The sequence below is a fragment of the Spermophilus citellus genome, assembly GCF_964194105.1.
Source record: "Spermophilus citellus genome assembly, chromosome: 12".
In the NCBI taxonomy this organism is placed as follows: domain Eukaryota; kingdom Metazoa; phylum Chordata; class Mammalia; order Rodentia; family Sciuridae; genus Spermophilus; species Spermophilus citellus.
In genome coordinates, this window is record NC_138198.1 from 75,900,735 (window position 1) to 75,927,639 (window position 26,905).

Below are 26,905 nucleotides of genomic sequence, written 5' to 3' on the forward strand. Positions count from 1 at the left end.
ATAATGTGTGTGGGTCTCATTGAATAATATCAGACTAATAATTGGATATCAGACCAAAATTTGAGGTTCCCCCCAAAAGAAACAATTCTCCTCAAGACTGCAACATAGAAAACCCTGCCTAGTTTTTCCAATATGCTTCCCCCAAGAAATTGGGCTTAAGATTGTAACATCAACTCTTCCCATCACCTCCAACCTGTTGACTGTTGTGCACATTTTAAACTTCCAAGTCTCTACCATCGCATAAGCCAGTTCCTTAAACCTCTTTCTCTGTGCACACCCCATTTATCTGCTTCTTTGGTAAACCTCGATTGCACCACGTACTTCAGAGGTCCTTTATGTGGTTCCCTATCCTTCACCTCTTCAAAAATTGCCTCCCAAAGAGACAAACAGCTGTTAATGTCATCCAAGTGCCTAATTTCTAGGGAGTCTAGATTTGAAGTGGGATGCATAAGAAAGAGTTCACGTAAAGACAAATACAAGAAATTTGTAGTAAGTTTTGCTGTGACTAGGATCTTGAATATTCCTCCAAAGACCCATATGGAGGGGCTGGCAGAAGTCAGACCTTAAGTCACTGGGAGCATGCCCTTGAAGGGGATTTTTGGACGGCAGCCTCTTCCTTATTTATTTATTTATTTATTTATTTATTTATTTATTTTTTACTTCTTGAACATGATATGAATGGTTTTGCTCCGTCATGTGCTCCTGCCATGGTGTGCTGCCTCACAACAGGTTCAAGAGCAATGGAGCCAACTGATCATGACCTAGAATCTCTAAAGCAGTCAGCCAACATAACTTTTCTCTTTATAAGTTGATTATCTCAGGTATTTTGTTATAGTGATAGAAAGCTGACTAACACAGTTTTCTTGATAAAGTATCATTTTTTTAAATAGTAGAAGACATGAAAATATGAAGACAGTGTGGTGGTAAGAAGGAATGGATATGAGTTTTGGATTTAAACTGTGATCTTCAATTGATCAGCTGTGTGGCCTTCAAAAAAGCTTACCATCTTTGAGATCCAACTTTCCTCATCTGTAAAACTGGAAACAATACCCATCTTTTGGTGGGTAATAGATAATGTCAGTGCTCAATCATTGGTGGTTTCTTTGTTTTAAGAAAAGTTGCTGCCAGGCATGGTGGCATATGCCTGTAATCCCAGTAGCTTGAGAGGCTGAGACAGGAAGAGTTCAAAGCCAGCCTCAGCAATTTAGCAAGGTGCTAAGCAACTCAATGAGGCCCTGTTTGTAAATGAAATACAAAATAGGGCCAGGAATGTGGCTCAGTGATCAATGGTCGAGTGCCTCTGAGTTAAATTCTTGGTACAAAAAAAAAAGGTTGCATTAGAGTAATTGCATAATAATAAAGTGGTTATGTGTTCCTTTATTGCTTCTCTCAAGTAGCAGAGTTTACGAAGAAGAAGCGAAAGTAACAAAATTCTTTTTTTTTTTTTTTTTTTTTTTTTTTGTACCAGGGATTGAACTCAGGGACATTCGACCACTGAGCCACATCCCCAGCCTTATTTTGTGTTTTACTTAGAGACAGTTTACTTAGAGACAGGGTCTCACTGGGTTGTTTAGCGCCTCACATTTGCTGAGGCTGGCTTTGAACTTGCAATACTCCTGTCTCTGCCTCGCGAGCTGCTGGCATTATAGGTGTGTGCCACTGTGTGTGGCTAAAATTCTGGGATGGAACACAGGGCGAGTTGTGTTCTGGTGGATTTTAGGAAAAGTAAAAAAAAAAAAACCAGTCATTTCTTCCACAGTCAGCCCCTGTGTGTGGGCTGACTCTCTCGTTCTGCATAATGTAGGGAAAATAATTAATTCAAAAGCTTAGAAGAGCAAATAAAATAATTCACAGAAGTGCTTACGTGTACAGGAACAGGGCAAGTGTTTGATCAAGGTTAGCTAGGAAGCAGCAGCCCTGCAGTAGTGGTAACAGCAGGGATTTCATTGCAAAGACTGAAGTGAAAGTATGAAAAAAGGTAAAACAGGAAAATAAACATGATGTGTATTCTGGCACCAACTAGACCCACCATTAGAAGACAGTCTACACTGGGGGTAAGTAAAACATAATATATTTAAGGTATGGCCAGGATAATCATAAAACTCAAAGCTGTGTGATGTGGTATCACCACCATTTGGTAATGGTTTATGATAATCTGCCCCAGAAAACATTTCTGTTTTAAAACCAATTGTTTAAAACTTTCAACAGGATAAAATTATGGTATTTCTACATTGTCAACAACACTGCTATTGATGCTTAACTAATTCCTCCAACGTTCATGCTGAAGAGTTCTGATTTTGCTCTGTAACTACCTCTTGCCAATTGGTTCAGGGCTGGATGACCATATGACTAAACAGATGTGAAGGAAGCCTGCTGGTGTGTGTGTGTGTGGAAGGGGGACATTTCACATTTCACCCGTGAAGTTAGATATTAAACAATTTTTTAAAAATTATCTAATTTTCTAGTTCCATTCTCTGCTCATTTGAACTGCCATCTTTACTGTATATCAAGCACCAGACTTTTAAACCTGTCCCATTTATCCATCTCTCTGTTTTTTGGCACTAGCATTATGCTGCTTTACTTATTATTATATAAAATGTTTTAGTGTGGGGAGTGAAAAATCATGTGTAATGTCCTTAGTGTTTCATATACTCTCTTTTTTAACATGGTAGGAAAAAAGGGACCGTTCTTTAATAATTAACACGTCTATGTATGCTAGCAAATTGCTAGTCACTGTCACCTAAGCCAACCAAGTATGACATTTTGCAGATGGAGAAAAGTGTTATGGAAGATGTGACGTGAAGAGTAGGAACATGATTAAAAGAAAGGTCTATGGCTGACTCAAAAGGAAGCAGATGCTCCCATGTTTTCTGAACTCTGGTTTGGAGTACTCAAGATACTTACTATGATTCACATTTTTGCAACTTTAAATTATACTGTCATCTTCTAAGGAAACAGTTTCAAACAGTTGCTATTTTGAGCATCAGTGAAATAACTGGATAACTGTCAGTTTCTGACCTTCTCCAACCTCCCCCCATGTTGAGCAAACTCTCATATCTGAAATTCATTATTAACAAATATTATACTTTTTTGCATGCCTATCATTGAGAAATGGTTTAAAAATTGTCCTTGTTCCAGTGAAGTATGTGGAAATATAATATGTGGCTTATAAAGTATGTAGCTTTGAGATTCCGATTTTCTGCCTTGGGATGCAAAATGCTGCATTGTTCTGTGAAATAGCACTAGATTGTGGTCCCATGTGCCTGATTTTGGGAAAGGAAGGGAGAAAGAGCATGCAAACATATTTTCTATGCCTCTGGAGGACAAAATGAGTGGTAAAAAGTTAGCAACCACTAGTGCCTGGAGGATCAAAGTTATTAATTCAGAAAAATGAAAATTCTAATATTGTTATAAAAAAGAAAAAAATGAACACTTTAGTATAAGACCTGAGCATCTTAATTCTGATCAGTAATATAATATTTGGAAGTAGGACTATACATAGATGATTATATGACATGTTAGGTAATTTGATATTTAGTTCAGGGAATTTCCTTGCTAATATATGCTTATAATCTTTCTGGATACCATCTTCATTTTAATTAATTTGCTAGAAATGAGATAGCTTGAAAGACATGAAAATAATAGCTTCTCACAATAATTGCATAGCAAATTTTTGAGCATTAAATATTAGAGGAAATTTCTTTTCTAGGAAAGGATACTTAAACCTAAATATGGAAGTGAATTGTTGAAATCACTTAGGTTGGTGAGGAGGCTGGCTGTAAATCCAGACCTTTATTCGAACCTCAGGGCAGGTTTCAACACAAGAGGAAGTACAGACTTCTCTCTACTCAGATCACAGGACAAAGACCATCGAGGGAATTGTGTTAAGCATCCTGAGGATATAGCCAACCTTTCTTTTGACAAGCTGCATGATGGATGAGCAGTGCCTTCCTTAGGAAGAGGAGTGGTAGTGCCTGAGGTTAATGTCTACTATTCCAATACTACACATTTCTTTATTTCAAGACACCTGTTGGTAGGTATCCTTACTTATCTATGAAGGATTCCAGTTAGGCCATATAGGATGCATGGGAGAAGCTCCCTATTACCTGATTTTAGGACAGGACATGGAAGTAGAATACATGCTCAGATTAGAATCCTTGGCATCCTATCTTCAAAAGCTCTCATTTTAATCTAGATATTGGATGGGGCACAAAAGTATTATTATTATTATTATGCTGATTTTTAGAAGTTTGGTTAATAAATTAATTACAGAAAAGAGACAATACAATAGGCTGGGGATGTGGCTCAAGTGGTAGCGAGCTCGCCTGGCATGCGTGTGGCCCGGGTTTGATCCTCAGCACCACATACAAAGATGTTGTGTCCGCCGAAAACTAAAAAATAAATATTAAAAAAATTTCTCTCTCTCTCTCTCTTAAAAAAAGAGACAATACAAGAAAGCAAAGCACTGTCTTGCTGGTATTGTTCTGCATAAATACTTCTCTTTTATACACACACACACACACACACACACACAATACCTTTATTTTATTTATTTATTTTTATGTGGTGCTGAGGATTGAACCCAGTGTTTCACATGCGCTAAGCAAATGCTCTACCACTGAGCTACAGCCCCAGCCCTACACTCCTCTTTTCCTGCTTCCTTGGAACTTTGACAGACACCTGCCAGCATCACCTGGCCATTCTTGGTTAGTTTTGGGAGCATGAGATGGAGCCAGTAGCTGGTGGACCATTTTACCTGCCTAGATTAGCTGCCAATGTCTTGGAGATGTTGGATATGTTAGATGACATCTCCCTGTGATAAGTAGAACCTATTGGTTAAGATATTCCAATAGCATGGTTTGCTGGGTTCCTATTTCTCTTTCAGTGAGCTCTTGTACACATTCGTATTTCCTCAGTTTTTATGCTTTACAGTCTATTTGGCTTGCTGGCATAATGGCTGACACCAGTTATATACAGCAGGAATTGAAATGATGTGTAGAAAATTATTCAATCAATGCACTAAAAAGATGGAAATGAATCCAAGGCATAGAGGACAATGTTAGTTATAAATTTTGCCATCTTTATATAAAATTGAATAAAATTAGCCGTCTGTGGTCCCACTCTTAATATTAATTCAATTCACCTTACTATCATCGTTAGGAATGCATTATCTGCCCAATTTATTTTTATATTATGTGGCTGATATAAATGTTATGAGCTTCCCTTTGTGTAGAGAATGACACAAATGTATTATATAAGGCAGGTACCAGAAGTATTTTCGAATATTGTGATAAAATTTTAATAAGCTATTTTCCTTTAGCCATCATTTCCCCAAGACTGAGGGTGGGCAAGCACTGAGGACGGCGGGTGTCACTGAAAGAGGCTGTCTATATTCCTTAAGGGACTTAGACTACTGGTTTATTTTAATTATAGGCATGACCTTGTCCTTCTTAGCCCTACGTTTTAGAAAAAAAGACCTGGGTAAATTGGGTTAGAAATAATGAAATAAAAACTAACATATTTTTACTTACTTTTCCAGGGGTGATTTTTTTTCAGTGAATAAAAATTTCTACTTTTATAAATTTAAAAAGTCACACATTTACAATATAATTGTGGCTCCAAATTATAACCTTATCCCAAATTATACAAATTGAATCTCTTACTCCTCTACTTTACTGAATTCCGGCCTGCTAGGCAAAAGAACTTTGTAATAAGTTCTAATATTTTCATTCATTATCATCTTTCTGTGACTTATCTATTCCCCAGGGGAACATTATTTTATATAAAATCATTTCTACATGCATTTTACATACCAATGTGAGTTGGGTTTGTTTCACCATCCTTTTTTTTCAACGTGCTCTAGATTTTCTGCACATGGTTAGATAGTGTGTTCTAAATACAGGAGCAATATCTGCCTATAACATACATTCAGATATGTAGTGGTCTTTTCTGTTCATCTGATAAATAAAATTACATCCTTTCTTCAGTGTTCTAAAAATTGTTGTAGTATTGTATTTTTAAATAAACTGTCCAGTACATTATGTGATTCACATTAAGTATACCAGATGGATCTGAAAGACATTGAGTCATATTATTCAGCCTTCTGAATACACATATTGACAACATTATCTGCCAGCCTTTCTTTTGTCATTTGCAAATGTTCTGCATTGATTCACCTGTTAATGCTTTATGAGATTTGGAAGTGTTTCTTCTGGTTTTCTTACTTCTTGGAAGCCATTTTAATTAATTCCTATTATCTCCAATCAAGTATTGAAGTAAAATGCTTGAAGACTGCCAAGAAGGCAGTTTGCCTTTAAGAATTCAAAGATTAAAAAAAGGGGGGAAGTTTTTCCATAGATAAGAACTTCTCATTTGAGAATATTTCTGTCCAATAAGGCCTTTGGCTTTACAACAAAACAAAATTTGAATATTTTTCCATTTGATTTATTTTTGTCTGTCAGTGATACAAAAATGATCAGAGAAGCAGTTCCATTTCCCCCCAATAAAAAGTTTTTTTTTTAATATTGCTCACACATATGGGTGCTTTGATATATTAAATTATAATTAAAAGGGACAACCCTGGAAATTATACTAATATTTGTAACCTTGGCTTGAGATCTATAGAGGATGTAGATAAATTTTGAAATTAATGGTTTAAATCTGGTCCAAGAGTAATCATTGATTAGTGTTCCCCAAGGTACAGGACTGACTTGCCAATTAGTCTATGAAGTGAATGGAAAAAGGAAACTGCATTTTGGAACTTGAAACATCTCCTTGGTTGTCCCCATTAAATGACTGTAAGATGGTCACATCTCCACTGAATTTTCTCCTGCTCTGTAATTATGGACTAAATCTAGACTCGCCTTAAATAACACATGAAACCACAAGGTCACTGCCCTGAAACCTGTACCAGAATTTCCTGATAATTATGTAAATTCCTGAATTCTCAATTTACTGAAGCAGAATCACTGTGGGTGAACCCTGAGAATATTCAAGTAACTATTAATCCTAAATTATTCTTTTTAAAATATTATTATTATTATTATTATTATTTTGTATGGTGCTGAGGATTGAACCCAGTGCCTCATACATGCTAGACAAGCTCTATCACTGAGCCACAACCCAGTCCTCCTAAGTCCTTCTTGCTAATAAGGATTTTGAGAACCACATGCTAACCGGAAGCTCCCAGGCTTGCTGAGGCTGTCCTCAGACCTGGACTTGCCCTTCTCTGGTCACCCCCTGATCACCTTCCCTTTGTTCTCTGCTTTCCACTGCCTATGCCAGGACAGGACCAGCACTTCCTCTTTTTGCCTCGTGGTGTTGTTTTTCAATCTTTTCAAATAGAAATCTGAAAAATATGGAACTGAAATCTGAAGAATTTGGAACTCATGGTAGATTCTGAAAGAAGCCCAGGAGCCTTGTTTGATCCATAAAATTGTCATAGGAAAGCAGGCAGCTGAAATTCCAAACCTTGGTTCTTGTGTTCTGATGAAAGAATTTAAAGTCAGACACCAAAAGTCATGCAAGAGGACTTTATTATAAGTGCAAGTGAGGTGGAAGTAAAGTAAAAGCAAGGACAGGCTTAAGCAGAGAGCACTCTCAAGAGAGAGTGGGCCGTCTCCAAGCAGAGAACAGCACAGGAGACAAGGCTGTCTCCAAATTTATTACTGTTTGATGTTTGCCAGGAGAGTTGGGGGCCACCTTCTCTACTCTTTGCCCATCAGGAGTTCACATTGGGTGGTGGAGTTTTTGACCTTAATTGGTCCTCTCCAGAACTGTCATGGGGGCCATCCTATTTAGGGGGGCTTCATCCACAAGTCAATCCCATGTTAATGAGGGCACTGGGATTAATAGCTGGTCAGAAGTTACCTTAGCGCGCCTGCACTACTAAAGGAATCTTCGTTTTCAATCAAATGGAGACACCCGTGGCCATAATTCCTAGCCTCACATCGACATCAATGGACCCTGTCAAGAGCTAGTCCCAATCATCCTTTTGTTTTGACGTATATTCCCATTAGCTCCTTTGCTTCTGTTTATTTTCTACAAATTAACTACCACGCTTTGTTTCCTTGTCTACTTTGAAACTAGTTTAAAGAAGACCCTAAAGCAACTGAAAGAATACACGTGACCTTGCCATGCATTTCCCTGCTCATTGCTAGCTACTACCTAACCTAACAATCCCATCCAATGCTTCACAGCATTGGATATTTAATTGAATATTTGTATAAGCATTTGATTATTTATTAGCAGGTTATAGCTTTATATATATATATATATATATATATATATATATATATATATATATATATGTATATATATTATTATATATTCTTATAATAAAAATGAGGCTGGGTAGTTAAGAGGTTTAATCATAGAACCAGATTATATCCTGTGTGTATCATGAGCATCTTGAGGACCAGGGAGTATGAATTATCTCAATATCCCTAATGCCTCACACCTCACATAGCCTGCAGCTCAGTAAATGTCTGAGTAACCCCAGAGGCTATACCTCTCCTCTGGCAGATCCAACCCTTCAGTGCAAAGGCAGAGAGAGCAATGAGAGCAGGGAGACCTAGATTGCTGTGAATCTTTACATGGGGCACCAGGAGAGCGGGGTCTGACTTTAACAGATCTGAGTTTTGACTCTGGCAGCCCAGGGGGTCTTAGACACAGGGTACAACACATGATATGAGCCTCCAGTCATATGACTCTGACAAACACTTCTGAAGCCCTGCCTGGTTTATTTTTCTTTAGTTTCATTTTCCTCCTGAAGTATCACTGGGGTGAAAAAAAAGACATAAAACATCTGATTTTGTTCTTCATTTCCTTTTCTATTTCCAGCCACCTGTTCTCTTGTTCTAATTAACCCCAACACAGTAAGAAGAGCCAAGATTCTCATGGTTAGAGCAAAAAAGAAAAGTAAAAGAAAAGCCACATATACTAGAATTTTGCCTAAGGGATACTCATGGCTTGGAGCAGGATTTTTAAATTTCTTGGCCTAATTTATAGATGAAGCAATGATGTCTCATCTTCTTATTCTTCTACTTTAAAAATTAATCATCCATTTTCACTTGTACCATGTGATTTAACTAGGAGAAAGCCAATGCTTATTCAAGTGCACTCAGAAAGTTCCAGAAATGGGATTCAGACCCAAAGCCTCTGGGACGAGTGTTTTCTCAGCACAGGCTGATGGCTACAGAGCCTTGGAAGTTGATGGTAGGACTGGATCCATTATATACCAGTGTGTGCAGGGTTCAGGGAGTTTATAACTTTGTGGAGAGTGTTTTCTTGCCAAACTGGAACACAATCACATAGGAACAGCACTGGACCCAACTGGAGGCAGCAACTGTGTTCTCACACTGTCTTGTTCTGAAAGGTACTTGAAAGCAACTGGAGGGAGTTGAGAAAGATTCTTGGATCTTTAGAAGGGCTTAGAGAGATGCAAAGGCAAAAGAATGGAGAAGACCAGAAGTAGGAGATGAGAGAGATGAATTTGACACAAAATCTCAAAACTGGTAATCAGTCCTGGGCTGTGTGGCCTGGGAACATTCTTCCTAATGTCTCACTGCAAGCTTTCTTGCACTGTTTTTTTCATGCAGAAGGCCTGGGCTGGCACCAAAAGAGCATCTCCTCCGCTGTTTTCCCCTGTGCTTTAACTCACTGCAGGGAAACACCAAAACAGCAAGAGGCCAAGAACAGAAAATTAATGGGAGAGGGGAGAAAGAGAGAGAGAGAGAGAGAGAGAGAGAGAGAGAGAGAGAGAGAGAGAGAGAGGAAGAAAGAACAGACTGGGAAACTGAAAACCACTACAACTGTCATGTATTGAGAAATACTTACTGAGTGTGTAACTTGGAACATTAGGTACAGGGGCAGTGACAAGCAAGACAGGGAGGTGTTGTCCCTCATGGGGATGGACAATATACCCTGGTCATGGCATGCCATTATTGTGCCTATGTTATAGATAAGGAATGTGGCTTGCCCATGGTCTCATAGTAGGTGGCCATGGGCTATTTGTACATTCAAAACTAGGTCTTATCCATGATGAATTGAATCCAAGGCTACAGGAAGGTCTACATCAAATGAGTGAGAAAAGGGGTGAGAGTGTAAGGTTGGACAGGAGATGGGAGCTGATCTGAAGGCCATGCAAGGTCTGAAGGCCATGGTCAGTGGCTGAGATTGCACTGGCACTGGCCATGGAAAAGTTTTGAATAGGTGAGTGACATAACGGATTTTCATTTAAAAACATGACTGGCTGCTGTTAGAGATAGGGGAGCAAGTGGAAAGACAATCAGAAGGTGTAATAACAAGACAATGATGGATGTGGGAAAAAACAAGATGAACAGGAAGTGAATGGGGGAAGTGTCCATGTATTTTCCAGAGGAGGAAGTAGTTTCCGTGCTTTGTTACCATCAGCCAGCTCTCTGCTTTCCTTCCTTCTCCTGAAGGTGGGAAGCACCAGCAGCTATGTATTAGGGAAAGGTCTCCAGCTGAGGATCCCAATGTGCAGTTCAGGGCTTATCAACGTGAACCCCAAGTGAAGCAATGTTTTGTACTTCTATTTTCCCACCAGATGATCTCATTTCTGAAATACACCCCAAATTTAAAGAACTAATGCTAGTTCTTCTCAAACTATTCCAAAGAGTCAAAAATCAATAAAAGATAAAAAAATTTATGTTACACATAAATATATGTTAAATCTACTGGGAATGACTTTTTAAAAAAGGGAGGAAACCCTTCCGAATTCATGCTATAAGACTAGCATTACCTTGTTACCAAAACCAAATCAATAAACAAAAAGAATATACCAATATCCCTTATGAGCATAGATGCAATCCTCAACAAAATACTAGCAAATTGAGTCCAACTGCACATCAAAAGGATCATTCCCTGTGATCAAGTAGGTTTCATCCCAAGGATGAAAGGATCATTCCACCTATGGAAGTCAATAAGTGTAATGAGTCACGTCAACCACATGAAGAGGAAAAGCCTACGATCATCTCAATAGATGCAGAAAGAGCATCCTTTCATGTAAAAAGAACACATTAGGTATAGAAGGAATGTATCTCAGCACAATAAAGTCTGTACATGACAAACTCCCAGCCAGTGTCATAATACACGGGGAGAATCTGAAAGCATTTCCTTCAGAACCAGGAACAAGGCTGTCCACTCTCACTGCTCTTATTCAATATAGTACTAAAAGTTTGATCCAGAGCAATTAGGCAAGGGAAAAAAATAAAAACCAAGAGAATTGATTCTTTATCTCTTTTTAGGTCTTGAAATAGTTTGTGGTACTTAAAAACTGAGAAATCCAAGCCTTCCCATTGTTCTTGAGGGAAAAAACCAGCCTGTTTCTAGCAAACTGGCAGAGTTGGACATTTGATGAATGTTGCATGAGTGACTGGATAGAGGGGCCAGAAATAGAGGATAGCAGGTGGAAGGCCGTGCCCTTCCCGAATCACATAACCCCGTTATGGTTTTGCAAATTCATTCTTAGGAATTTCTTTAGAACACGTGTCTGACTTGGATTGATGCTATTGGGTTTGCCTTTCACTGCTGCTTCTAAGACCTCTGGCCTACTAGGGGAACAGGAATATCCTGTGTCCATGGAGCTGTTTGCAGGGACAGGAATGCCACATTTGCACACAGTCTCACGTGACTCCTGCAGTTTTTAAATTTATATAGAGGCTGTAATGATTGATACTATTTAAACTCATCTAATAGCATCACCAAATTCATAGCCTCCTTTTGTCATTGTGTCATGAGGGGCCATGTGAAATAGTTGGACTTTACATAGGAATCATCTTCAAAATGCTGAAGTTGGCTTCTTTAAGGGTGGTAGAAAGATTTTACTTTAAGGTCTTCCTCTGCTTAGCTTCCTGAGATTCTTGCTGTATATTCACTTTCTCTAGGGACTAAGAATGATTTTTGAGAGATTATGTAGTTAAATTCTAGAACTGCATTTTCTAGGGACTTTCCATATCTGGGAATTTAATTCTTTCACAGAAAATCATGGTTGTGGGGATTGGGTGGTTCATTCTAGGAAGAACAGCATGAGAGTACTATTATTATTATTAAGTCCTGGGGATTGAACTCAGGGTCACTTAACCACCGAGCCCCCTTTTTAAAATTTTTGAGACAGAGTTTTGCTAAGTTGCTGAGATTGGCTTTGAACTTGTGATCCTCCTGCCTCAGCCGCCAGAGATGTTGGGATTACAGGTGTGTGCCATGGAGCCTGACCAGAGCACCTTTTTTCCCCCACCTCTTTCAGATCTGGGGATCAGACAGGGCCTTGTGCAGGATAGGCAGATGCTCTACCAGCTAGCCACACCCCCAATGCCCTAAGGTTGCATTAAAAGAAATCACAGTACTAACATTAGTTTCTTTCATCTTTCTTTCCCATGGTGGAAGACAAGAGCATTTGACTAATTTTTCTCGAGAACTCAGAATCTTTTATTAAATATTTAAGAGATCTGGTAATGTGGGCAAGCAATTTTTATCTGAGCGAGGACAGGAAATCTCTGGACTACATTTCCAGCTGCTTCAGAACTCTTGAGACTATGATTCTATAAATGGACTAAATAAATGGAGTTTTGGGGGTTAGAAAGTACTATCGTTGGAGCAGTTATTTTAAGTGTATTGGATAAAATGAAACCACACACACACACACACACACACACACACACACACACACACACTCACTCTCTGTCTCTTTCTGTCTCTGTCTCTCTGTCTCTGTCTCTGTCTCTCTGTCTCTGTCTCTCTCTCTGGACTTGCGGCAATCCCAGGAGTCGCCACAAGGGGGCAGAAGAGGCGGCGGAGGCGAGCGGCGCCTGGCGGCGGGCGGGGCGCAGCTGCGGAGCAGAGGGGAGTGAGGAGCTGCAGGCCTGGGGGCCAGGACCTGGGCCCTGCACCGGCGAAGAAAGTACACAATACCCGGGTGTCCAGTGTTCGCCCTGCTTCCTATTAGTGTTTGCTTTCGTACAGAGGATGCATTCTTTTTCTGTCCCTTAAACACCTGCTCCCCTCGTGTGTCCGGTGGCAGCAGTCTGGGCTGCGCTTCCCGCCCGCGGGTCCCGGGGCGAGAGCACCGGCCGCTGCGGGTTTGGGCCGATCGGGATGCTTTGCGGGCTCCGGGAGGGGACGGCGAGCGCTGGGCAGGCGTCACTCTGGAAGGTGAAATGCCTTCCAGAGTGTAAACAGTCAAATGCTCTTGTCTTCCACCTTGGGAAAGAAGGTAAACAGGGGCCGGGACTGTCACACCAGGCTGGCCGGGCCACCTCCCCTTGGCCAGCTGTTCTTTGATTCAGAGAAGGGACAACGCGTCATCGGCTTGTACAGAGTGTCACACACGCCCAAACCCAGAGGCGGGACAGATTCTTGGTTTCCTTTTCCTCCGATTGTCATTTCCAAACCTTCCCTGCACAGAAGTTATATAGCTGCTACTGACGGCAAGAAATTAGGGGCTTTAGGGACTCCTTGAGTGACTTTGAGGTGAAAGGAGAAAAACCTTGATTTCTGTTTTATTCGACAGAAATCTGCCTGGTGGTCAGAACACCCTGTGGGTCTCCCTGAACTCATCACCCAGTCTGGTTGAGTTACTTGCTATTCCAGATGCTCTGAAAATGAAACATTGCAACATTGCCAAGGTGGAATTTTACCCAAGCGTTTTCCCTGCTTCAGCTTCCTCACGTGAAAAGCCTTTGGGTTTGAGTCTGTTTCCAGCCCAAAGCCACTTAGAATATTAGCCCAATCGAGCAACTATTTCCCCTTCATGGTGCATTTTCCGACTTGTCTAAGAAATCGTTGCTTATGCTCAGGTCTCAAAGATATCTGTATTTTCTTCCAAAAAATTGATTCTCTTAGTTTTTTTTTTTAAAGAATAATTGGAATTCATTATTTTTAGAGCAGTTTTAGGCTCACTGCAAAACTGAGAGATAAATACAGGAATTCCCCATATGCTCTCTGTCCCTGCACCATGCATAATCACCCCAGACAGAGTGAGACATTTGTTATAATCTGTGATTGTCCCTTGTTCATTACAGGGTTCATTCTTGGTGTTGAGTATCCTGTGTCTGGACCAATGTACAGTGCCATGTGTCTACCAGTATGGTATCATAAGGTGTAGTTTCACTGCCCTAAAACATCTTGTGCTCCAAATTGTTTTGCATTTCTAAGGTGGATATAAAATCTACCTGGAATCAATTTCTTTGATGTGCAATACGAAGTAGTCAAAATTCTATATGGCCCAGTGCTATTGGTCAAAAATATGTTCCTTTTACTGCATGACAGTGTTAGGTTTTCATAAATCAGATGTCCCCATTCTATGGGACTTCTTTGGTCAAATCTTCTATTCCTTTATGAAATCACACTTTATTCATTACTATAGCTTTATTCATTTATTTATTTAATTTTTTGTTTTAATTAGTTACACATGACAACAGAATGCATTTATGCACTTTGATATATCATTCATAGATGGGATATAATTTCTTATTTTTTTGAGTATACATGTTGTAGAATCACATTGGTCATGAAGTCCCATATATACATAAAGAAATAATCTATTTCACTGAACTATCCTTCCTATCCTCACACCCCCTCCTCTCCCCTCCCTTCACTTCCCTTTACCTAATTTAAGTAACTCTTTTCTTCTTTAGTGCTCCGCCCCCTCATTGGGAATTAGTATCTGCATAGTAGAGAAAACATTCAGTCTTTGGTTTTTTGGGATTGGCCTATTTCACTTGGCATGGTAATTTTTAACTCCATCCATTTACTGGCAAATGCCATAATTTCATTCTTCTTTAAAGCTGAGTAATATTTCATTGAATATATATACCCCATTTTCTTTATCCATTCATCTATTGAAGGACACCTAGGTTGGTTTCATAGTTTATCTACTGTGAATTGAGTTGCTATGGAACATTATTATTAAACATTGATGTGGCTTCATTACTGTAGTATGCTGATTTTAAGTCCTTTGGGTATAAACCAAGGAGTGGTATAACTGGGTCAAATGGTGGTTCCATTCCCAGTTTTCTGAGGAATCTCCATACTGCTTTCCATAGTGGTTGAATCAATTGGCAGTACCACCAGCAATGTTTGAGTGTACCTTTTCCCCCACATCCTTGCCAGCATTTGTTGTTGCCTGTATTCTTGATGATTGCCATTCTGACAAGAGTGAGATGAAATCTTAGAGTAGTTTTGATTTGCATTTCTCTAATTGTCAGAGATGTTGAACACTTTTTCATATATTTGTTGATCAATTGTGTTTCTTCTTCTGTGAAGTGTCTGTTCAGTTCCTTAGCTCATTTATTGATTGGGTTATTTGGGTTTTTTTTTTTTGATGTTAAGTTTTTTGAGTTCTTTACATATCCTGGAGATTAATGCTTTATTGGAGATGCATGTGGTAAAGATTTTCTCCCAATCTATAGGGTCTCTCCTTACATTATTGTTTCCTTTGCTGGGAAGAAGCTTTTTAATTTGATCCATCCTACTTATTGATCCTTTGATTTTACTTCTTGTGCTTTAGGGGTCTTGTTAAGGAAATCAGATCCTAGGCCAACATGGTGAAGATTTGGGCCTACTTTTTCTTCTCTTAGGTGCAGGGTCTCTGTTCTAGTGCCTAAATTTTTGATCTACCTTGAGTTGATTTTTGTGCAGAGTGAGAAACAGAGGCTTAATTTCATTTTGCTACATATGAATTTCCATTTTTGTCAGCACCATTTGTTGAATAGGCTATCTTTTCTCCAGTGAATGTTTTTGGCACCTTTGTATAGTATGAGATTTATGTGGGTTTGTGTCTGTGTCCTCTGTTCTGTACCATTGGTCTACAAGTCTATTTTGGTGCCAATACCATGCCATTTTTGTTACTATAGTAGTGCAGTATAGTTTAAGATCTGGTGTTGTGATGTTTCCTGCTTCGATTTTCTTGCTAAGGATTGCTTTGGCTATTCTTATTTTTCCAAATAAGGGAAGTATACATCAGCAGGACTTAACAATTATAAATATTTATGCCCCAAACAATGGAGCATCTACATATATCAAACAAACCCTTCTCAATTTCAAGAATTAAATAGACCACAACACAATAATACAGGGTGACTTTAACACATCTCTCTCACTAATGGACAGATCTTCCAAACAAAAATAAATAAATAAACTATAGAACTAATTAATATAATCAATAATTTAGACTTAACAGACATAAATAGAATATTTCATCCACCAATGAGTAAATATACTTTCTTCTCTGCAGCACATGAATCCTTCTCTAAAATAGACCATATTTTATGCCACAAAGCAAGTCTTAGCAAATACAACCCCCCAAAAAAACAAAACAAAAAACCCAGAGATCTGCATTCTATCAGATCACAATGGAATGAAGTTAGAAATCAACAATAAAGTAAAAAATAGAAGATACTCTAAAAAATGGAGATTAAATAATTCACTATTGGATGATGAATGGATAGTAGAAGAAATCAATGATGAAATTAAAAAATTCTTAGAGGTAAATGAGAACACTGATACAACATATCAAAATCTCTGGGACACTATGAAGGCAGTACTAAGAAGAAAGTTTATTGCACTGAGCGCATTCATTAAAAGAATAAAAAGTCAGCAAACAAATGACCTAACACTACCTCTCAAACCCCTAGAAAAAGAAGAAGAAATCAACACTAAAAGCAGTAGAAGACAGGAAATCATTAAAATCAGAGCTGAAATCAGTGAAATTGAAACAAACGAAACAATTGAAAAAATAGACAAAACAAAAAGTTGGTTTTTTAAAAAAATAAATAAAATAGATAAATTCCTAATGCTAACAAAAAGAAAAAGAACACTCAAATTACTAAAGTATAAGATGAAGAAGGAAATATCACAAAGGACATCGCTGAAATATGGAAGATAATTAGAAACCATTTTGAAAATTTATACTACAATAAAATAGAAAATATCAAAGACATCGACAAATTTCTAGAGACATGTGTCCTACCCAAACTGAATGAGGAGGTCATACCATGTTTTAAACAGATCAATTAGTATAGCTTTATAGCTATCGTTTGTAGCTGTTGACTTAGGTCCTTCTATTCATTGTTCTTTTTCAAAATTACTTTTGCTGTTCTTGGCCAAAATATTCAAATCTGATTCCAGATTAAAATTGTCTTCCTTTTGAGGTTTTATTAGTTTTCTTAAGACATTGCAATCCAGTAATATTGTATAAATTTCATTACATTCTCAGATGATTCAGTAGCTCTGTAAGGCAAAAAACTTTCTTGAACTCTTAGTGACATGCCTGCCCTGCCCTCCAAGGACAGAAAAAGAATTCCTTTTCCTTTTCTTTTGGTCTTTCCAAATCTTCTCTCTTTTAAGGCCTGCTGCAAATCCTGCATATTCCCACTATGATAATGTCACTCTCCGCAGACTTATTCATGTGTGCTATGTGGTGCTATTGGACGGTGCCTTGCTGCTTTATTCTCAGAAACAAATGAGTTCCCCAACTCCCCCCCTTGACCCGGGCTGGCCTCCATTCTTCATTGCAACCCGGGCTCCCTCTTCCCTAGTGGGCACCCAGCCACTCATACTACCTTGTTTCCTGGCAGGGTGAGGCTCTTACACATGTTGGGGACTTTCCACTTGGGCTTGACCTTCCTGCTAGCCATGTTCTTGACCTCCGGCTCTCATATTACCTTTTTTTTTTTTTTGATTGGTTAATGCCTCATTAATCCACAAGACCTCTGGACCTCTTTCTGTGACCGTCAGACTAGATCAGTTCTCTTTGTGGATAGGATCTAGTGCTCCTGTCATAGTGCATGTCACGGCTCAAAGTTATAATCTTGCCTGACTATTTAGCATCTGACTCTTCCACTAGATTATAAACTTAAACAGGGCCTGGGTCGTGACTGTTCTGCTCAACATTTTCATTTCTAGTACCTAGCTTCATGTGGGTCACACACCAAGTCCCCTCGAATTCTTGTATGAATTAATGCACGAATAAATAAAACACTTTGGCCTAGTGGCCTATGTTTCACTCCGTAGTACTGTGCATACAGATGCTCCATGAATATCTTCCTGATCCATCGTTCTATGGGAAATTTAAATAAAGAATTCCTTATAATTTATAAAAGTAGCTTGCTGTAGTTTAAAATAATGTGCCTGGCCACTGCAGGCAGAGGCAAGGGTGAGTCCAGATGCTCTGCCGGATTTAGTAGGGATTGTGGTTGTAATAATGGGGCATCACTTGAATGAGATGTAAAAGTGTCCTATACCTGCTGACACCGTATTGCCTTCTCAATCTCAAATCTATTTTTTGGAGACCCTAAAAGGCTGCTGTGGATTTGGCTGTGGTGCCTGGGGGAAGGGCGTGGCCTGGTGGGGTTGACAACGAGCTGGAAACCCAGGTGCTGGAACTTCAGTGTTTTCAGTTTCAAAGCAGTGCAGCCAGGATGGCTTCATTAGCAGTTGGCACAGATGGGTGAGATCTAGCATCTGGTCCTTCATGGAAAATTCCTGTAGTTATAGAGCAGAGAAAAAGACCATCGTTCCATTATTAAGGGGACTAGAATGAGTCCTTGTTCTCAGTGTTCCATATGCTAGTCACTGATGAATGATAATACTGTCTTTATACCCGAGAGCGGTCGGAGGAAAAGAAAAAATATGCTCCATGGTTACCGTCAGCAGCTGAGCGTTTTAGAGAGTGTGTGCAGTCGTGATGGTGGGTGACCTTCTGCCCTCCTGGGGGCTTCTAGGATTGGAATATTCAGTGACTCAGTGGGGGATGATGAGAGAGAGAGGTGTTGATAATGTTGCATGCTCTGCCACCCTCTCTGTGTCATCTAGGCAAAATCACTACGTAGATTCATCCTGAGACCTGACCTCTCTAGCCACAGCTGATTGGGCCAGGAAACACTGACCATTTCCCAAATCCACCTCAGTGGAATATAATAGGTTAATGTAATAGAGGTGAATAGCACTTGAGTTCTTCCGGGTTGGGGGGTGTTGGTGCAAATTTGGGTCAAGAGGATCTTCCTATAATGTTGGAAGCACGATTTTAATAGTTACACATAAGGAATGAAGACCAATTATTAGCCATGTTGTAACTGAGTTCTCAGACGCCTTTCACAGGGGTAGGTAAGAAAGAAACATGAAACAGAAAGCCCTGAGGGGAGTGGTGAGGTGGGGGTGGGGGTGATGTAGAGCTCCAGGTGATTTGTGGAAGGCTGGTCCCCTGACGGTGGGCTGGCTAGTCACTGGGAAGCAGAACCATATGGATGCCTGGGGGTAGGGATGGTAGGTAATAATTTCATGTGGAATGGCACTGAAGACAAATTTAGTTATGCCACATCCTTGACTTCAGTGTATTTATATTGGGTAGTTAGAGTTTAAAGCTAATTACATCGATTTGTCATAATTGTGAAATATGAAAATGATGTAAATGCTAATTAGGCTGGAGGACATTTGCATCCTTTAAAACTAGGCAATAGGCCACCTACGATGTGTAGGTGATTCATTACACTGAAGTAAGTAGAATGCGCATAAGTAAATGACCACACTCCAAGGAACTCCGTGGCTGGTTTTGCCTCCTGTCGGGTTGCGCTTCCTCACCCTGTGCTTTTGTGAAGGTTTGGGTCACCACCAGGATTTTCATGAATACCATGTCCTTTCAATCAAAGGCTTGGATCACAGGTTGGTATTATACTGCACAAAACCTATCTTGTGAACCCTTGATCTGCCTACAGTGCTTCTTGGGGGCAGGGGGGCTCATGGGTGGGTCCTTCTTCCCAAGGATCTCTACTTTTACCCCAGGACCTGACCTCTCTAGCCACAGCTGATTGAGCCAGCATGAGCTAAAGACATTCAGTGGCAGCTGACTTGAGGCATGGCTGGCATGATTTAGGGCAATTTGCAGGGATGATGGTAAGAGGCCAGCAGACTCTCTTAAGAATTCTAGCAGAAGATATGTGAGCATCAGTTGAAAGCAGAACCTTAGCTGGGATGTCCTCTGGGAGAGGGAAGCATGTAAAATCATTAAGCATGTCGAGTCATAAACAAGTAGAGAAAAGGGTAAGTAAATTCCATGAAGTCAGGGTGACTCCTGAAAAACAGGAGGGGTTGTTTTGGGGCAGTAGTAGATGGAGAGTCGAGGCCCTCTCAGGGGAGAGGGAAATCTAGACAATGCAATGACTAAAGCTCTACTGGATTCTGTTGACTTCTGAATTGTATTGTGAGCTTCACTTAAGAAGTCAGGTACCAAGTCAGGAGCAGTGGGGCACGCCTGTAATCATAGCCGCTTGGGAGGCTGAAGCAGGAGGATCGCAAATTCAAAGCCAGCCTCAGCAACTTAGCAAAGCCCTAAGCAACTTAGCGAGGCCCTGTATTAAAATAAAAAGTAAAAAGGACTGGGGGATGTGGCTCGGTGGTTAAGTGCCTGTGGGTTCAATGCCGGGTACCATTAAAAAAAAAATCAGCTATGACATTCATATCCTTGTAGCCTTTTCCTTCTTCCTTGTGCTATAGCTTAAGGTATAGAAAGGAGTGTGATTCCTCGAATGCACAAGAGTCTAACACATAAGTACACACCTGTGGTTTATTTAATTCTTTATTTTGTTTTTATTGTCTCTTAAGTGCACAGTGTTTCTTTCCTTGTCTTTATTCCTTTCTTCCTGTGCCGCCGGCGACTTGACACCCTCTGTCCTACATCCTCCACTGAAGATGGATGAATATTGATGGCCTAGAACAAAATGGTAATGAGGACAAGAGGGTTAAACACAGAGTGAGGATTGCTTAAATTAACCTCCTGTCACTCAGTGGTGCCCTGGGTGTAGCCTGGTAGAGACTGCCGTTGACTTTTATATACATTTATACTCATAATTGTTGGAAGAGAACATGATAATTTAGGTCAAATATCAGATCCCAGTTGAAATTGGCATAGAGTTTCCTCTTTTTCTATTATTAAAGACTCAGCTCACTCTTGTCCCTGGACTTTTCCTTCCTCTGTTCAATGACAGAAAAAAGAGAATAGGAACATTCTAGAATGAAGACACATGCAGTTTGACTTCCATACTCTTTCTTGGAGCAAGCATGGATCTTCAGAACTTCTTGTTTGTTTGTCTACACACTTATGCTGTATGATGGTAGCAGAAAGAGCTCCCTTAGTATCAGATTTAATTTGTTGTAAGTATATGTCCTTCTTTTTCAATGTAAACCTGGCCCTTGCATGGAGGTAATTTAAAAATATCTGTCATTCTTCATTCTGGCATTAGAACACCATAAGTTTTAGTAGTGCGCATAGCTACCCAGCAACAGAAATATTTCCTAGCCTCCCTTGTATGTAGGTGTGGCCAGATGACTAAGTTTCACCTTATAGAAAGGGAGTTGACTGACGATTACAACTTCTTTGACAAATCTTTAAAAGGAAATTTCCTGCCAGGTGTGGTGGCACTCGCTTGTAACCCCAGAGACTCAGGAAGCAGTTGCAGGAGGATTACAATGTCAAGGCCAGCTTCAGCAAGTTAGCAAGGCCCTACACAATGTAACAAGACACTTTCTTAAACTAAAAAATAAAATGGGCTGGGGATGTGGCTCAGTAACCAGCCCCTCTGGGTTTAATCCCCAGTACATCCCCCCCCCCCAACAGGAAATTGTTTGTCCTTTTGCAATTTTTTTCTTTTGCTCCCTTCCAACTCCACTAGGATATTTCTTGACCAGCTTCACTCACGTAAATGAGGGTCCTATTGGGGGGAATAGCATGGCAGTAAGATGAGAGGAGGAAGTCCTGAGATCACCTGTGGAGCAAGCCACCTACACACTAGATTACTTCTGCACTGTCACGTGAGAGAACAATAAACATCTCTCCCTGTGTGAGATGAGCTATTTTTGAGTGCCTCTGTTACAACAGCTCAGTCTATACCCTAACTAGTACACCATGTGGTCACTTACTAAGTGCTTTCGATGTGTCAGGACCCACACAGAGTTCTGAATAGTTGTGATGTCACTTCCTTCTCTAGTAACCATCCTACAGAGGTCCTGCTTTCCCATTTTACAGATGTGCAAACCTGCTTAGCAGTGTCTTACTCAAGACTGTGACAGATGTCGCAGAAAGGACTTAAGCACAACTCTGAAGCGTTTCAAACCTGTATTCTTAATAGCTGTCCCCTAGGGTCCCTTAATATTGCCATTCACTACTGTCCACTCTTTTTCTACAGAGACTACTCAAAGCCTTCCTCTTTGCCCCTCTGGAGTTCCAGCCTGTCTGGAATTCCTCTTGGCTTGGCGTGGTGTGGGTGGCTCATTTTATCCTTTTCCATACTGTTCTTGGTTTTGAACAGGTTAATCTTGCCTTGTTCACTAGAGGGTAAGATAACCCCCCTGGGGATGGACAGGAATGTAAAATGAATGATAGCTGTCTGTCTAAAGGGATGAGAGCTGTCTGATGTTCCAGAAGGACTCAATATTCTCTTACACAGTGTTCTTTTCATGGATGTATAGTTACCATTGTTACAAATCAATCCTGGTGAAAAACCACACCCATCCCCCAACTTTAGATATATTTTAAGGTAGCAATGTATCTGAAGAGAGGAAATATCTGAAAAGATGACTATGAATAAGGAACAGTACACATTCTTTTCATCACCATAAATGTAAAGAGGTGGAATAGGAAAATTTCAGGATTGCGCTGTACTCAAATGTTCACCCCTGTACGCGTTATTGTTAAGTGTGCTACATAATAAAACAAAATCTAAAATGACAGTTGCCCTAAACAAGGAATGTTTTTGTAATGTGAAGGGGGCCTGGAAGTGGACAACTGAGAATTGATCTGGTGGCCATTTGGTCATGGGAATGCCAGGTTCCTTCTAACTTTTTCTTCCAACCCCCCTGAAAATGGTTTCTATTCTAAGGATTTCCTTAGGACTCTCGGGAGCCTTGTAATGATAATTATTGGGTCAGAGTTGTGAGCAGTAAAATAGGAAGAGGGCAACAGGTTTTATTCGCCTGTTTTTTTTTAAAAAGCCCTTTTCTAGAATTTTCACTAAATAAACATCCGCTGAACTACATCCCCAGCCTTTATTATTATTATTATTTTTTAAAATTTTGAGACAGGGCCTCCCTAGGTTGCTTAGGGCCTTGCTAAACTGCTGAAGCTGCCCTCTAATTTGCAATCCTCCTGCCTCAGTCTCCTGGGTCCCTGGAATTACAGGAGTGTGACACCGCACCCAGTAAGGTCTTGTTTTTAACTAAGGAAAAATAGAAAGTGTTGGTTAGTGTTGAGTACATTATTTCACTTTCTCTTTAGACAATTACCACCATTTCTAGATCAGAATTGGTACACTATAGCTGATAGGCTAAATCTGCCTGCAACCTGTGGGTTTTTTTTTTTTTTGTGTGTGTGTGTGTGTGTGTATGAATTACCTTTTTTTTAGAACACAGTCACACACATTCAGTTCCCTACAATGTATAGCTGGTTTTATGCTACAGCAGCAGAGTTAAGCATTTATTCCAGAGCATATGGCCCACTAGCCTGATAGATCCACTATTTCTGGTCATTTATGGAAGGAGTTTTCCTGCCCTGTTCTAAATCTCAGAGGACAGCTCTGATGAATGGGTTCAGTCCTTCTGACACATTTATGTGAGCAGAGCTGGGTTTAATGTGGTGTTGGGAATTGTCTGTTCTTCAGCACCACGAGGTTGTACCCATCAGGCATGTGTTTGGCTGCAGATAACATAGAATCTGTATAATATGCATTAAAAAGGGGGGTTGCTTTCCTCACACACATGGTCCAGGGCTTGTGTAGATGCTCAATGATACTTTTTTTTTTGTTTTTCTCCAAACCATCCCCAGAATATTGACATTCATCTCCACACTTACTGCAAGGTAGCCCAGCCTCTGCCAGCCCTGGGTTTGCATTCCACACAGGAATTAAGGGGGAAGTGCAAAGGGCCAGTGGAGCATGAGTCTGGCCCTTTCCCCAAACTTTCCCAGAGGTCTTTTGTGGCCAGGGACTGTCTGGCGACCACCATTCGCAACTGAGGATTCTGGGATGGTGAGAAGATGAACTCAGGTGCATCATGGGGGAATGGTATGGAGATTCTGTTGGAAATGAGGAAGGGGAGGCAATAGCAGCATGTGCTAACGAGGGCTCCTCACCGTGACTGGGCTACTCCAGCACTTTTTCCCTTCAACTTCTTTCCTCTATCTTTCTCTGTCACAGTTCTCCAAATTGATTTCTCTTCTTCCCACCTCCCTTTCATATTTTTGGTTAGGTGAGAAGCCTGGAAATGAGCCTGAGGAGGTGAAGCTGCAGAATGCCAGCAAACAGATTGTGCAGAATGCCATCCTGCAGGCTGTGCAGCAGGTCTCCCAGGAGAGTCAGCCCCGGGAAGACAGGAGCAGCGACACCCGGGGCCGCAGCCAGCTGGGTGTGCAGGAGTTAACCAAGAAGCACGAAAAGAAGTAACAGGGTGGTGGGTTTGGCTCTTGTCATATGCTTGGTCTCTAGCCTTCCTGTTAGTATAGGATGCGTCGCCAAAATGTCACCAATAAGCAAACCAACATGTGTTCTGGACACCTAGCCGTAGGATGAATTCGTGCTAGCCCTTGGCTGAGAAGCAGTGTTTTCAAAAAGTGCATCAGATGATTCTGTTCATATTTATACAGTGCCTCTGAGACAGAGTGGGGCCATACCTGACACTGTAATTGCAAACGTAGTTTTGCAGCACAATTTAGTTTTTAAATTCTTTTTTTTTAAAAAAAGAGTTCTAAGTCTTGTTTATTTACTTCTGCCTTTTATGAATTCTTTCTGTGATTTCAACCATCAGCCTTTTGTTATTTTAAATGAAATACTGAGTAGAGTTCTGTGTTCTTTATAAATATTTTAAAAAGATGTTGCTGGAGTGAAGCAATGAAGTCTTAGTCCCTTTCATATATTTTTTATGAAATGAGTTCAGGTCCAAGATAAAATTAAGCAAAAGCAAATTCTTAGAGTTCAGAAGCTCAGTAAAGCATGTATTTATATTATTTTTTAAAAGAAAGGAATGTAGGCCTTTTAAGAACTCATTCTTTTAATCCCAGTTCTCTAAATTGTTTCATAGCTGACATTTGCCTTCTGGGCAGAAATCCACTGGGAATATTATGGGTTTCCTTTCTCATCTCAAGATTAAATAAAATAAGACAGGTGAGTCTACATGCATGAGCCACTGACTGCTTGATTCCTCCACAGTCCAGTGGAGAAGAACTGCAGCTCCGAATCTCTAAACTGCTGCTCGCCTTGGACCTACTTAGTCTTTGGTCTGATTATGGACTGCAGCATCCTTGGAAGGAACCTTGGGGCCTTATAAAAACTGTGTCATATCAGGCTATGCATTTTCATTAATACCTAACCACAGAAACTTTCTGTTTCCCATGTACAGATCAGAAATGAATAATGCTTAAAATGGGAAAGGCATTTTTTTGATTCTCTGAAGCATGCAAATACAGGAAAAAGCATACAGAAACAGTATTGTGAAGGCATTTACCGGGATGTGTGTGTGTGTGTGTGTGTGTGTGTGTGTGTGTGTGTGTGTGTTTGCGCCAACTCTCTTTGGACAGGATGACTTCCTGCTCCATCCATGTGTGGATAATGCCCATCTTTATGGAGTCTTTGAGAATATCATTTCCTGTGCTATACAAAAGTTACAGAGATGGTGCTATTGGGGGCAGAAAAAGTATTTGACCTTTGTTAAAAACCTTCAGGCTTCAGAGTATCAGTGTCTACATTTGATAATTCTTTTTTAAAAAGCAAAGAATTGGCATATAAAATGTGACTAACATTAAGTATATGTCTATAATTTCAGTATGTTACACTTTCCAGATGGATACTATGGATAAGAGTAGATAAAGGAAAACAATCTCTTTAACAATTGTGTTAGGCTGTTTCCCGCATGGCACAGATAGAATAAATTAATTCAGGTAGAGAATGGGTATGGAGGGGAAGTAAAGGAGGTTAAATTTAAATATTGCTTATCCCTAAATATTTTTTGGCAGAACTCATGACAATTGAAGAATAAATTTAAGTTAATGTAAAGGCACATGAATGATATGATATAATTGCATAGTGTAGATAGTGGAAATGAAAGCATTCAGGAAAATTATTCAGGGATGCCCACAAATAAGAAACAAACCCAATGCTTGTAGTTTGCAACTTATCTGGCACTATGTCTACTAAGATGACTGAATATAACCAGCCTTGTTTATTTTCTGTCACATTACAGAAGCATAAAAACATGTTATCTTTCTTCTCTGATGTATCTGTACTAATAAACTGGGGATCTTTGGGAACATATTATTAACCTCTGTATCAAAATGTTATTTATAAATAAAATATACCCAGCTTTGAAGTATGTCGTTATTTTAAGCAAAGTTTTCTACACCCTGTTTGGCTGTCCTTATATGTAGATGTTACCTGCGTATGGTACTCCCAGACTTTAAAAGGTGTCTGTCTTCAAACCCCAAGATAATCATCATGGCTGGAAGAAATGTTTCTTTAATGGGTTCTTCACTGTGGATGTTTAAGAAAAGTGTAAGTGTAAATATATGTGTGTTAAGAAGTTGCCTGCTGATCTCAGAAAGTAAGATTAATGGATCTGGAAGTTTGAGCATCTGTCTTAATCTTCCCGTAATGCAAAAGTCTATAGCAAGGAACAGAAATTGTGATAATTTCTTGAGAGCACAAGTTAAGCAACCACAGCTTTCCATTGGTAGGTGCCATATTGACAAAATCCTAAGAAAACTCAGTCATGAAAATAAATGCATCTTTTAAACTCTTTCTTACATCCCTCTTGGTACAAATACAAGTTTTGGTTTTCAGGGACGGTGGGTATGGGAAGTCATTTAATGTAGGATTTCAGTGGGTTTCCACTTGGTTGTCATCATAAG

General features: G+C 39.9%; 2 protein-coding genes across 2 annotated transcripts in view; both read left to right on the forward strand.

The window, feature by feature from the left end:
• ZBTB14 (zinc finger and BTB domain containing 14) overlaps positions 1–24,394 on the forward strand; it is a 138,107-nt gene extending 113,713 nt beyond the window's left edge. The window contains exon 5 of the transcript XR_014018350.1: positions 24,256–24,394. The gene's annotated coding sequence lies outside the window, so the exon portion shown is untranslated. The remainder of the gene's footprint in view (positions 1–24,255) is intronic.
• AKAIN1 (A-kinase anchor inhibitor 1) overlaps positions 1–25,405 on the forward strand; it is a 139,114-nt gene extending 113,709 nt beyond the window's left edge. The window contains exons 5-6 of the mRNA XM_081263339.1: positions 12,786–12,922; positions 24,256–25,405. Of these exons, the coding sequence (XP_081119465.1) occupies positions 12,786–12,922; positions 24,256–24,449 (331 nt within the window). The 3' untranslated portion in view covers positions 24,450–25,405. The remainder of the gene's footprint in view (positions 1–12,785; positions 12,923–24,255) is intronic.
• The last annotated feature ends 1,500 nt before the right edge of the window (positions 25,406–26,905 follow it).